The 13435-nt window shown below is 49.9% G+C and overlaps 1 protein-coding gene across 1 annotated transcript in view; it reads left to right on the plus strand.

Annotated features, from left to right (window-relative positions):
- CATSPERD (cation channel sperm associated auxiliary subunit delta) overlaps positions 1-13435 on the plus strand; it is a 35883-nt gene that overhangs the window by 15063 nt on the left and 7385 nt on the right. Inside the window, exons 10-19 of the mRNA XM_018050914.1 lie at positions 643-738; positions 1509-1591; positions 1990-2166; positions 4461-4574; positions 5408-5497; positions 6182-6240; positions 6960-7038; positions 7494-7546; positions 10301-10375; positions 12082-12210. Of these exons, the coding sequence (XP_017906403.1) occupies positions 643-738; positions 1509-1591; positions 1990-2166; positions 4461-4574; positions 5408-5497; positions 6182-6240; positions 6960-7038; positions 7494-7546; positions 10301-10375; positions 12082-12210 (955 nt within the window). The remainder of the gene's footprint in view (positions 1-642; positions 739-1508; positions 1592-1989; positions 2167-4460; positions 4575-5407; positions 5498-6181; positions 6241-6959; positions 7039-7493; positions 7547-10300; positions 10376-12081; positions 12211-13435) is intronic.

The following is a 13435-nucleotide window of genomic DNA, read 5'->3' on the forward strand; positions in this document are numbered from 1 at the left end:
AAGCTGATTCTTACCTTGCCATCTTCATTGCAACCCCCAACCCCCACTTTCTGCCACCTGGGACATTTAGGCCCTGTAGGCAGGTTCTGAAAGTCACCAGGCCCCGAGGGCAGAGGGGCCACATCCAAGAACTGCAGATCTTGTTTTGAGGCCTAGGACACATGGGTCCTAGGAGAGAAGCAAAAGGCAGCCCCCTAGAAGGTGCTGTCGAGGACCTCTGGGCACAGCTGTGGCTGCCAGAGCACCTTCAATCACAGCATGCTCCCCAGTACCAGTTAGGCCATCTGAATATGGCTGTTTCCTTCTAATGCAAGAAAAGGGCCTAGGGCTGGCCTGGCCATGCAGTGGGCACCCACTCCAGAAAGAAAGTTCTGCCTGATTACATGTTACCTGTACAGTAAGAGGCATCCTAAAGTTCATCTGGTATCCTGTCCATCCCTAAGAGCTCTTACATCGAGATTTAGGCGGGGTGGGGAGGTCACATTTTCTTAAACCTAATGTCTTCCATGCAATATTTTACAGCATTGCATCTCGTGGCCGCATTTTCCTTTGAGTCAAGAATCAAGGGGCTGTGTGGTTGGCAGGGGACCCTCTTGCCAACAAGCACGCAGGTCTCTCTGGATTTACCCTGTTGTCTCCTAGGTCAGCTGGTCGAATCTGTCCGGGTGCGAGAAGGACAACGCATCTTGTATAATTCCATTGTCAAAGCCAACATCACCATCCACAGCGTTGCTGCCAGTATGTGCCCAACCCCCGGGTAGCTTTCTAGAAGTGCTTCAGACCTGACTTACTCATTCTTGACACACACCGCCCCACGCCCACCACCGGATCCCTCCTGGCCAAAACAAACAAAACACGATTATTACCTGTTCTAGAAAGAATATCTTGTGTTCCTCAGAACTTTATATCTGCCAAAGATCAGAAACAACCTGTGCTCATCAGTGGAGCATTGGTTACATAAAGTTATGATTCATCTAAGTAACAAAATGCCAAAGGGTCAACTACACTCATGTGTATGGAAGGAAATAAACATACATTTCAACTCTACTTCAATTAAGAATAAGTACATAGACTGAAAAATACTCAACTTGTGCTATTAAAAAAGAAAAGAAACACAAAGCAGCTTAAAGGGTCCCAGAATGTGATCCCTAAGTATATAAAGCTACTGAAAAGCATGTTTACTAAAATGCTAACAGTGGTACCTATGTCAGGGGTCAGCATACCATGGCCCATGACCCACCATGGGTTTTAAATAAAATTTTATTGGCACATAGTCCTGCCTATTCATTTACAAAGTGTCCATAAGCTGCTTTCCCAGGGCCAAATACTTGTAACAGACATCACATGACCAGCAAAGCAGAGCATTCTTTCCATCTGGTCCTTTACAGAAGAAACTTGCTGACCCCTGGTCCGTATGATGGGACTTGGGGCAACTTTTTAAACTTTAATATTTAATATGTTTATATCCCTGTTTCAATTTTTGTTCTGTCTTCTCTGGCTTTCCCTAGATGAAAATGAACTGGCAGTTTTAACTCGAGAGAGTAATTTATATTATGGCAGCCTGGGAATCCAGTCGAGTTCTCTAATCAAAGTGGGTAAAATCCCGATGTTACTCAGTTGTTAAGGACTAATAGTCTTGTTCTCAAACATCTGATCCTTTTTATAAAGAAATTGCTCTAGTTATTAAAATAGCAGTTAGTCATTTAATAGCAATAATGATAATAGAACATGAATTTTAATTAATTTGACACCTGAAAAGTAGGTGTCTCAACAAAGGGTATCTAAGACTTTGCTTGGTCTTTTTGGTTTCTTGCTTAGTGTCTCAGTCGTGTCTGACTCTTTGTGACCTCAAGGACTGCAGCAGAGACCATGGGGTTTCTTAGAATTTTGTTTTTGGCCTACCTTCTGTAAATATGAATCATAAGGAAAAAGTTAAATACTCAAACAAGAATGAGAATGAGCTGATCTCAGAAGTTACTCTTCTTTTAGTTTGCAGACCAAAACATCTGGTCCCAAGATGCGGTCCTGATGTTCACTGACGTGGGGATGCTGGAAATACTGACCCCGCTTCCTGACATGCTCTTTCCAGCTTTCGATTTCCAGAAGTGCCTCCTGAATATCCAAGCCCTTCTCGTGGATCCCCAACTCCAGGCTGGCATCTGCAAAGTATGTGGTGGTGACTTGGGGTGGGGAGAAGGTCATTTTCCAGAAAGATACTAGACCGTCCATTTCCAAAGGGCCTTTGGATCCACAGCAATCAGTGGAATGAGGGGAAAAAAGGCCATTTTAAAAAAAAGTATTTATTTATTCTTGGCTGTGCTGGGTCTTGCTAACTGCTCGGGCTTTCCTCCAGGTGCGGCGAGCGGGGATGCCACTCCAGTTGCAGTCTCAGGCTTACTGTCGCCGTGGCTCCTCTTGTTGCAGAGCACAGGCTCTGGGGCACTTGGGCTTCAGAGCTGCAGCACGTGGGCTCAGTAGCTGCCGCTTCCGGGCTCTAGAGCACAGGCTCAATAATTGTGGTGCACAGGCTTAGTTGCTCAGCGGCAGGTGGGATTTCCTGCATCAGGGATCACACCCATGTTTCCTACATGGGCAGGCAGATTCTTTACCACTGAAGCCACCAGGGAAGCCCAGTCAAGCACATTTTGTCCAAAATACCCTTTTATGATGGTGCTACTGGGGCTACTCTCTAGTTGCTCTCTTCTCACTGCAGTTGCCTGTCTTGTTGAGCACGGGCTGTGCAGCACGGGCCTCGGTAACTGTGCCGCGCAGTCTTAGTTGCTCCCTCAGCAGGTGGGATCCTCATGAACCAGGGATAGAACACATGTTCCCTGCAGTTGGCCGGTGGAGTCTTTACCACTGGACCGCCAGGGAAGTCACTGATTCACTTTTAAAGAACAGAGTCTGGATGGTGAGACAGCCACTCAGCGTTGGAAGAACCTCCACCTTCACAACCACTACCCTCACCAGGGGACCAGGATGCACACGGGCAGCGATGAGTCCTGCTGCCAGGACAGAACGTTTCAGTTAACCGTGTCATCCCTTATCAACCCCAGGTCTGGAACCAGAAGCAACTTGTTGGTTCTCTTCCTAGGATACCAGGCAGCCAACACATGATCTTAAAAACCAGGTTAAAAAAAGACAAGATGCAATTTCTCTACTTCTCCTCCATACCTTCTCCTGAGTCAGCAAATAGCACAGGGAAAGGGTCTCCTCATAAACTTATTCTGGTGAATATATGAAAACAAAATGACAGAATATTGCCCTGCGCTGATGCTCAATGTTGGTAAAGAGAGACAGTCGGCCGTTAGGTGCCACCGACAGAAGATGGATCCCCCACTGGCTCTCCCATCTCAATTCTGCCCTAATCTGATGGATCTAGCTGCCAACCTGCCAGAAAAGGCAGAGCATGGAGGAACGGGTGTTCAACCTCACCAGTGAAAATCCAGACGATGGGAAATCTACAGTTCAATGGCATAGAGGGACTTTCATGGTGGTCCTGTGGCTAAGACCCCACCCTTCCAATGCAGGGGCTCTGGGTTCAATCCCTGGTCAGGGAACTAGATCCCACATGCTATGACTAAAGATCCCCTGTGCAGCAAGTTAGATCAAAGATCACATGTGCCACAACTAACACCCAGCACTGCTAGATACATTTTTTTTTTCTTTTTTAAAGATGCCTAGGAAAGAAATGAAAAAGAAAGGAAGGGAGGGAAAACTAGGTTGAAAGAGACTGAAAAGGACAATGTTTACAAACAGAAAAACTAAGTTACATCATCTGGGAATGCATTGTGCTGTGCTGTGGTGTCCAACTCTTTGTGACCACCTAAACTGTAGCCCACCAGGCTCTTCTGGTCCTGGGATTCTCCAGGCAAGAATACTGGAGCTGGTTGCCATTCCCTACGTACTCCACGGGATCTTCCCAACCTGGGGATCGAACCCGAGTCTCATGTCTCCTGCATTAGCAGGTGGCTTCTTTACCACTGAGCACCTAGGGAAGCCCTAGGGATGTGCACTTGGCAATCATTCTAGGAAATGGGGAGGGAGGTGGGAAGGAGGTTCAGGATGGAGGGGACACGTGTGTACCTATGGCCGATACATACTGATGTATGGCAAAAACTATCACAATATTGTAAAGTAATTATCCTCCAGTTAAATAAAGACATAAAAATCATTCTAGGAAGAAACGCAAGTAAGCGATTACTGCAGAAGTCAGGCGGGGAGTGGGGCAGGCTACTTCTGGAGAGAAAAAGAGCTGTGACTAGGGAGACCTCCAGGGTCTTCTGGGGGTGCAGGGTCTAGTGGGGAGTGGCTTGAGTGAGCCCAGGCTGAAAGGGTCCATCCCTAGGGACCCCCCACCTGCTCTGTATTTTGGGGTACAGAGGCTTGATTTAATTGATCCAAAGATTGATGGATTCTTTTTTTTTTTTTCTTTTTAAACATAATTTATTTCTAACTAGGTGGAACTTCTGCAGGGAGAATTTGAAAACAAAATGTACACCATTGACATGAACAGCCAGTTGGAGTTGACGGCCCTAATGATACCCCGGCCAGGCACGTTACCTGTCCCACTAGTAAGGACACTCTATCTGTTTGACAAGTGTCTCTTAACATCTGCCATCCTTGGCCTCATGTCTCGTGCCCACAGTTCCCAGGCTCTGGAAATTCCCTAGCATCCTCCCAGAGAGACACTGGCTCATGAAGCCCCCAGAGACTTCTCCTCTTCCTCCAGACACCAGCATCCAGGTGTCTGGCCGTAGCTGTCCCTCTGTCCACCCTGCCTCCTTTCTCTATACCACTATGCTGGTCCTCCAACCCCCTTCGGAGCTGCCCCGGACCATTTCCAAAAACGCCGTTTCTGCCCAGCTCAGCCAGCACTGGCTTTCCCGCCTACAGGGCATGCCTGAGAAAAAGCGGGCATCCTTGGATCTGAAACCCAGGTGTCCAAACCCGGACCCTTGGGTGCAAGCAATCAAGCTGAAAACAGGGGAGTGGACCAGTGTAAGATTCCAGGGGATGTCCTGTCAGCTGGGACCAGGGCCCGATAGAGGAGCCATCCTGGCCGCCGGATCTTGCCCTGCTCTCTCACCCGCACCCCTCAAGCCTCCTCCCTGCACAGGACGAGCCTCTCCGCGCCCGAGGGACCAGTCTGGGTCTTTCGGCACTTCAGCCCCAGGCTGTCCTCACAGAGGGCCTCAGAGCCACAGTTAGGGGGTGTGTATGACAAGGGGGGCATATTTGGGGATGGAACCTGCAGTAGTATTTGCGGAGCAAGCTGGGTCTTCAGTCCGAAGGGGCACTGGGGCCCCCGGTGGTTGCGCCCCCAAGCGGCGCCCTTCTGCTCCTGTCAGAGCCCGTACAGCGTATGCGTCTCCCTTCCTGTTTCCAACGCCTCCCCCCCGCCCAGGTAATAGTGAGCAACCCCCACTCCCTGGGGCTGCAGGCGGTCATCTATGAGGACGGCTACACCTACGACAGCAACACCAAGCACAGACTGGTGAGCTCTTTGTCCCGCACCCACCCCGCGTACCCTTCCCCCAACCCCCACCAAACCCTGATCTTCAGGCTGAGGGGCTCGGCCTTGACCTGCAGATGCCAAGGGTCACCTGATGATGTCCCTCAAGGTCTGACCTCCGTCCATCATCCCTGCCTTACAAACACTCAGATAAGGTGCTGCAGGGTATGAAGAAGCCCCTGCCTCTTCCCCACCGAGGCAGGTGACAGTCCCCCAGAGGAGGGACGGGAGGAGGCGTCAGGAGGCAAAACGGGCCGCAGGGAGGGGCTTGACTTAAATAGGGGTCTGGGTGACCTTTAGGCCACAGCCAGGGTCACACCAGGAAGTCTTGACTTGACCCCAGACCACAACAAACTCTTCACACCAGTCCTTGTCACATCACAGTTAAATAGGAGGGGAAACTGATTCACACCCCACTGTGGGTCCCCAGGACAGAGGCAGCGAGGGAATGAAGGAGCTTGGGAAGAGGGGCCATTTCCATGAGCTTCTAGCAGGAAATTAGAACCAGAGATGGGCTGGATGGCTCCCAGGCTGCTCCTCCCAACTCCCCCACACCCCTGCATCCGCCACCTGGTCCTGCCCTCCTCCTGAACCCCATTCCAGGACCACCCTGGGGCTGTCCCACAGTGGTAGCTGCATTTTGCATTTTCCCTCTTGGTTCCACAGAACATTTCCCTGAAGCAACAGCACCACTGGGGCAGGGCCAACCCCAACTTCACCTCCAGGTATGTCATCACCTGGATGGTAGTGGCAGGTGGCCCCAGGGTCTCTGTAGGGTTCCCTTAGCAGGAGCTGGGGAAAGCAGGACCAAGATTCAAGCTCCCCTGGTCCAAGGGCGGTAAAGCAAGAATGATTAAAAACTCTTTAGAGAAAGACAAATAGCATATGCTATGACTTACTTGTGGAATCTAAAATATGGCACAGATGACCCTATCTACAAAACAGAGACAGACTCAGACACAGAGAACAGACTTGTTGCTGAGTGGGGGAGGCTGGTCGGGAAGGAGGGATGGATTAGGAGTTTGGGGTTTTAGAAAAAAGTGTGGATACAGAAGCTGTTAAAAGAATGATGTGAAAACATATTCAGCAAGGTGATGATAAAATTGGGGCTCAGGTGTTCTTTTCAATAAGCTATTATATATCACTTTAAAAAACTGACTTAAGAAGAGGTAGAAACTAGAGAGAGGTGGGTGCCACCATGTCTGAGCCCATGGTTCTTGGTCAATACTCTGGACTGAATGGATGAAAAGATGAGTGAATGAATGGAGAAATGGATGGATGGATGGGTGGGTGCGTGGGTGGGTAGATGGGTGGATGAATGGGTGGATGGGTGGATGAAGGGATAGACAGATGGGTGGACAGATGGATAGATGGATGAATAGAAAAATGAATGGATGGGTCAGTGATGCTTTTTACAATTACACACACTCCCATTGCCTTGTAGCATAAAGAGACCCACAATATCTACCATCACGCTGGACATCGCCAACAAAGAAATTTCATGTGTGGACCTTAAGCCACTGGTATGACCCAAACTTCTGCCATCTCATATTCTTTGTCTTTAGTGTTCAGACTAATGGCAGCAGGCCTTCACTAGCTTTCCCCAAGGGGCTGGCTGAGCTCACACTCAGGATCTGGAAATGGATGCCAAGGTGGCTGCCACTCCCCTTCATCTTCCCCAGGGCTGTGCCTTAGGACTCACCATCCTCAGAGCAGGTGTACCAGCTGGGAGTTATCAAATGGGGGATCTTAGTGGCACCCCATATCTGGTGCAGGTTCTTAGGGATTGACTCCGTGAGTCCCAGGTACCTGGTCACCGCATCTCCATCCAAGCTCAGGGGTCTCCAGTCCCTGTTGGGTTGAGTGCGACCCCTCGTGGGCTTTCACTGGGACCAGGCTATGGGCGTCCTCACTGACTTGGGTCAGCATCCCCATTTACCCCTTTCCTCTCCCCTGCCTCGTGTCTCCCCACCTGCAGACGGCGCTCATTTCAGTTGGGTGTGACCTGGAGAAGAAGATCGTCATTCAGAAGTGAGTGTGTCTGGAGGATAGAAGTGAGGGGCGGGGAGAGGAAAGTGGGTCTTAGGGACGGTATGAGACAGTCACCATTGCTTCACAATTGCTAAAGGTGGGTGACGCTGCTGTCTACTTTTGTATATATTTAACATTTCCATAAGGAACAGCTCAATAATGAATCCTAATAGATTAACTTTGAGTTTCCCGCAGGTGGCTGCCCCTCCCCTCCACGGACTTGGGTGATATTCAACTGTTCTTTCTGCTCCTTCAGCCTTTGCTCATTCTCTTTCTCCCTTTTAATCCCTGAGTTCTTCATTTTGATTACAATTGCTGAGTTTTTGTGTTTAATAACCTGCTGAACATTTGGGGGAACTTTGCCTCCAGTTACCGCAGGGAGTGCAGCCATGAGACACAAGGGAAGTATTAATGCTTTTATCTATTTCAGAAAGTTCACATGTTAAATGGAAATTGTTTTAACTGTGTAAATATTTGAGTTTATGTAAGGATGTACACACCATGCCAAAAGTCACATATGTCTCAGTTTGTGTGTAATATTAATATGCAACTTTGGGGTTAAAATTTTCTCTTAAAAAATTAATAATTTACATTAAAAAAAAGAACAATCACCAGCATGAAATTGCCAAAAAAAAGAAGAAGAAGAAGAAAAGGGAGCTTCTGTGGTGGCTCAGTGGTAAAGAATCCTCCTGCCAGTAAAGGAAAGACAGGTTCGATCCCTGATCCAAGAACATCCCACATGTCAGGGAGCAACTAACCCAGTGTACCGCAGCTACTGAGCCTGTGATCTAGAGCCCAGGAGCCACAGCTGCTGAAGCCTGCGAATTCTAGAAGCCCCGCTCCACAACAAGAGAAGCCACCGTGGTGACAAGCCCAGGCACTGCAACTAGAGGGTAGTCCCTGCTCACCACAGCTAGAGAAAGTCCACTCGCAGCCAGGAATAGGGAAATCCGGTGCAGCCAAAAATATACAAATAATTTAAATTAGTGGCTTATATTTTAAAAAACAAAAATCACCAGCATGAAATTTTAGAAAGAAAGAAAGAACCCTGAAGATTGGTCAGATGACCATAGTTTTCCCTTCGGGCGGTGGCGTGCTGGTAAACGGGCAACAGCGGGCTCTGGGTAGGTGGGAAGCCTGGTTTGGTAGCTTTTGCAGTTCTTATAGTATAAATGCTCCCACTGAGCCCACCGATTGCTACTGACATGTCTCTACTGCCCCACAAAATTCCTGAGGATTTTATGGCTAGCAAGAGCCAGCCTCAGCACTTCACCGCAGAAGGGCACTAATAAACTCAAGGGATAATTCTACCACATTTTTCCCCCAAAATGGAAACGCTTTATTGAATCAGTCAATGATGTATTTAGAACATATGTACACGAAAGCATTTTAAAACAATCTTTTCAAAGCTTCTGCCCTAAAGAGGGTCAGAACAGTATTTGCCACATGTGTAATGAACAAAAGACTTGTATCCAGGATTTATAAAGAATTCCTATGAATCAAAAAAAAAAAGAAAAAAGAAATGACAAACAAAGAGAAAAATATGGGCAAGAGGCTTGCGCAGGCACTCCCAAATAAAGGGTGGGGGGAAAGGCTGATCAGTACATAAAAAGCGCAAGAAAGGTTGTCAACCTCAATAGGAAAATGAAAACGAAAGTGATACACATTAGAGAGGGTTATTCACCAGCGCAGGGGCAAAACTGACAAAGCCTGGACGGTAGCAGTAGAACTTAAGGGGGGGACCCCCTGGCAGCTTCGGGAGCTTCCAGACACAGCTGGTGGTATTTTTTCAGCTGCTTTAGAATGTATATCTTTCCACCAGCAATCCCACTCATGCACATTTACACTGACCCAGGTTCCAGAATGTTCTCAGCAGCATTATTCTTAATAGCTCCAAGCTGGAAGCAAGCCTACTCAAATGGCCATTAACAGGAGGATGGATAAATCAAGTGCAGAGGTTTTGATACAACAGAATGTCACAGCAGAGAAAAGGCACGAGACAGGGGTACCTGGATGGATCATACAGACATGAGCATGGAATCAAAAGACAGAAAAGAACACAGAACATGATTCTATTCTTTAAAAAAAAAAAAAAAAATCCAGAATCAGGGGAATTCCCTGGTGGTCCTGTTAGGACTCTGCACCACTGTGGAGAATGAGGGTTCGATCCCTGGTTGGGGAACTGAGATCCCACAAGGCACACAGCGTGGAAAAAAGAAAATAAAATCTGGCAAAAATAAACTACAGTCGACCCCCGTATCTGCGGGTCCCTCATCCACAGATTTAACCAACTGTGGATGGATTGTGTTTACCTTCTAGGTTAACTGACTCTTCGGCTGTGGAACTGGCGGATGTAGAACTCTCACATACAGAGGCCCCCACTATGGGACTTGGGCATCCTGGGATTTTGTTATTTGTGGCAGATCCTAGAACCAGTCCCCCTGCTGATACCATGTTGCTTAAGGACATATGTGCAGATGGTAACAGAACAAAGGTGAAAAGGGAAAGGATCATCTCAAAAGGCAGGACACCCAGCTCCCAGATTTTCGAGTTTAACATCGTTCTCCAACCCAAGGAATTAGGGCTCCTTGGCGAAATGGCTGAGTCTAGGCCAGGCAGGGAAGATGCTAGATGAGCCTGGAGCTTCTTAGAGAGCCCCATCCAACCAACGGGGGCGATCTGTGTGCCAAAGGGAACGATTCACTGGTCTTGCACCGGGTCAGGCGGCATCTCACCATCTTCTGTTGCCCACAGTGAACTTTCAGCATGTTACCACGGAGTCCTCGACCCTGTGGCCCTTCAGGACAACTATAGCTACGTCATTGAGAGGTGAGCGCCACCCCCAACACACAGTCACGCCCATGACCATTTGGTGTGCATATGCCAAAGGCCAATGAGTAAACTGTTTTTAATTAATTAAATTTTGGGCCATTTGCAGCAGCATGCAGGATCTGAGTTTCCCGATCAAGGATCAAATCCATGCCCCCGCAGTGGAAGCTCAGAGTCTTTATTTCTGGACCACCAGGGAAGTCCCAAGAATCATTCTTAAATCATAATGGAAAAGAAAAAATAATTTAAAGAAAAGGGAAAAATAATCATTTAAAATTGATACCATGCCAATTGATATTTGGCCAGCAAGAAATCCAAGGGGGTGAGGAGACAGGCAGGGGAGGGGGCTGGGCCTGCGGGGGAACCAGTGTGATGCGGCAGGGTCCCTGGCCCAGGTCTGCCCAGGCTCTGCCACCTGCTGAGCCAGCCTCAGACCCCTCCCCAGCCTGCCACCAGCTCGTGGAGCCCAGCCACTTGCTCGCCCCAACTAGTGGAGTTGGTCAGACAGTTAGCCAAGGCGGGGAATGGGGGGTGGCTGGCCATGGTGAACCCTCTATGCAGGGTGGCACAGAGAGCTGATTCCACACTGGTGCCCACCGCCCATCCCCCTGGCATAGGAGTATATTGATGTGTCTTATACGACCTGGCTCTCCCCACTGCAATACCAGCCAAGAGTCCATCCCCCACCCAAAGTCTCAAAGGTCAAAACTGGTGCTGCCAGGGCTTCCCTTGTTGCTAAAGAAACTGCCTGCTAACGCAGGACCCACAGATTCGATCCCTGATCCCGGAAGAGCCTACAGGCCTCGGAGCAGCTAAGCCCATGCTACAGCTACTGAGCCTGTGCTCTAGCGTCCAGGAACCACAGCTACTGAGCCCACGTGCCGTAACTCCTGAAGCCCGTGTGCTAGAGCCTGTGCTTCACAAGAGAAGCCACCGCAATGAGAGGCCCGTGCACCGCAGCTAGAGTAGCCCCCGCTCGCTGCAACCAGAGAAGAGCCCAAGCAGCAACAAAGACCCAGCACAGTCAAAAACAACAATAATAATCAAACCGCTCCCCACACACGCACAAAAAAAAGCTATTAACAAACGGATGTTCCTGGGCTTACTGACCAATGAGGCTGCAGCCAGACCTCCTCGGGGGCACGAGAGTGTATGAATCAAGGTCTCCAGGGAGAGAGAGAAGCCACAGGATGCGTGTGTGAGAGACACACAGAGCAAGACAGAGACACACAGAGTGGCAGGCAGAGACTCACTTTAAGGACTCGGTTCCCTGACTGGAGGTTCGGGGGAGGCTGAGGGGCTGGCAACTCTCCCACAGGTTGTCGTTCTAGTCCAAGGCCATCCGCAGGCAGACTTCCTCCTTGCTGGGGGAGGCCCTTCTTTGTTCCACTCAGGCCCTCCGGCTGCACCCACGTTAGGGCAAGCACTGCTTTCTCAGCCCCAGAGAACAAGCTCACAGAAACATCCCGAAATGTGTCTGCCCACAATCAAGTGCCACAGCAGAGCTCAGAGGACCTAGAAGGTCAACCACCACCTACAGAGGCATCCCAAGGGTCATGCTGACAGTGGCTGTGAGTCCCCTGCTCAGACACCCCTCCACGGCCGTGGTGACCGGCCCCACCTGCAGAGAGGAAGCGGGGCGGTGGGTGGCTGGACATCTGGGCGCCTGGGGGAGCTCGCCCATGTCTGTGTCCTGTTTCCCACAGGGAAGCCTACGACCCCAACTTCCAGGGGCAGCAGGCCAAGGAAGACCTGAAGGTGTATTACCCCTATGAGAAGCTGGGCTGCCCCCTCCTCGCCTACTATGACATCCCGTGGAAACCAGTGGTGGAGCTGTGAGACCGCCCCCCAGGCCCCCACCATCCTCCCCACCCCTCTGCCCAGGCTGCATCCTCACCCTGTCTTTTTTCCTCCGCAGCTCCCAGCTTGCACACCTTTCCCCTTCCCCGTCTTAACTCAGTGGCTTTAACAAAACACACCAGGGACTGGACTGGGTAGTGGGCGTGGGAGTCGGGGTGCACACGGGCACTGACTTTCTCACAGTCCTGGAGGCTGGAAGTCCAAGATCAAGGTGTCTTGCGGTGTCTCAACCTCTTCCCATGGCACCAGGGCCCACTCTTAGGACCTTGCTCCATCTCAATCGCCTCATTAAAGCTTCCAACTCCAAATATAGTCACATTGGGGGGGGGTTAGGACTTCACATAGGAATTTGGGGGGGCACCTTTCAGGTGCACTCACTCTGGCCCCTTCCATGGATCCTGTCTTCTTTCATCTGATCCCATCCCCAACCTGCCCCCAATTGCCCCCCCACACTGAGGATCACTGGACTAAATTGTCGACAACTGAATGATGGGAGTTGGTGATGGACAGGGAGGCCTGGTGTGCTACGGTTCATGGGGTCGCAAAGGGTCGGACATGACTGAGTGACTGAACTGAACTGAGCTGAATGATGGTGGGAACCTCAAACATGTGGAGACATTTAGGTTCATTAGAGCATCTCTGGTGGGACTTCTTTGGTGGTCCAGGGGTTAAGACTCCATATTCCAGCGCTTCCACTGCACAGGCTCAGGTTCGATCCCTGGGTCGGGAAGATCTCCTGGAGGAGGGCATGGCAACCCACTCCAGGATTCTTGCCTGGAGAATTCCATGGATAGAGGAGCCTGGTGGGTTACAGTACATAGGTTTGAAAAAAGTTGGACATGATTGAGGCAATTAACACTCATACTTTCTCATCAGAGGAGGGTGTAAGCCCCAGCCTGGCAGGAGACAAATGTGCATTCAAAAATAAGAATGGGGGGTGGGGGGGCACGGGGCTTGGCTGCACAGCTTGCAGGATCTTAGTTCCCCAACGAGGACTCAAACCTGGGTCCCCAGCAGTGGGAGCTCAGAGCCCTGACCACTGGACCATCAAGGAATTCCCTCAAAATTAAGGATTTAGAACAACTCTAATTCATCACCCTAGAACATCTGCAGCTGTCAGAATTAAATCGACACCCGCTCCCCAACCCTACCCTCACCAGGTCAGCACCTGCTGTCCCTACCTGCTACTGGGAATCAGGG

This window comes from Capra hircus, chromosome 7 (genome assembly GCF_001704415.2).
Source record: "Capra hircus breed San Clemente chromosome 7, ASM170441v1, whole genome shotgun sequence".
Classification (NCBI taxonomy): Eukaryota; Metazoa; Chordata; class Mammalia; order Artiodactyla; family Bovidae; genus Capra; species Capra hircus.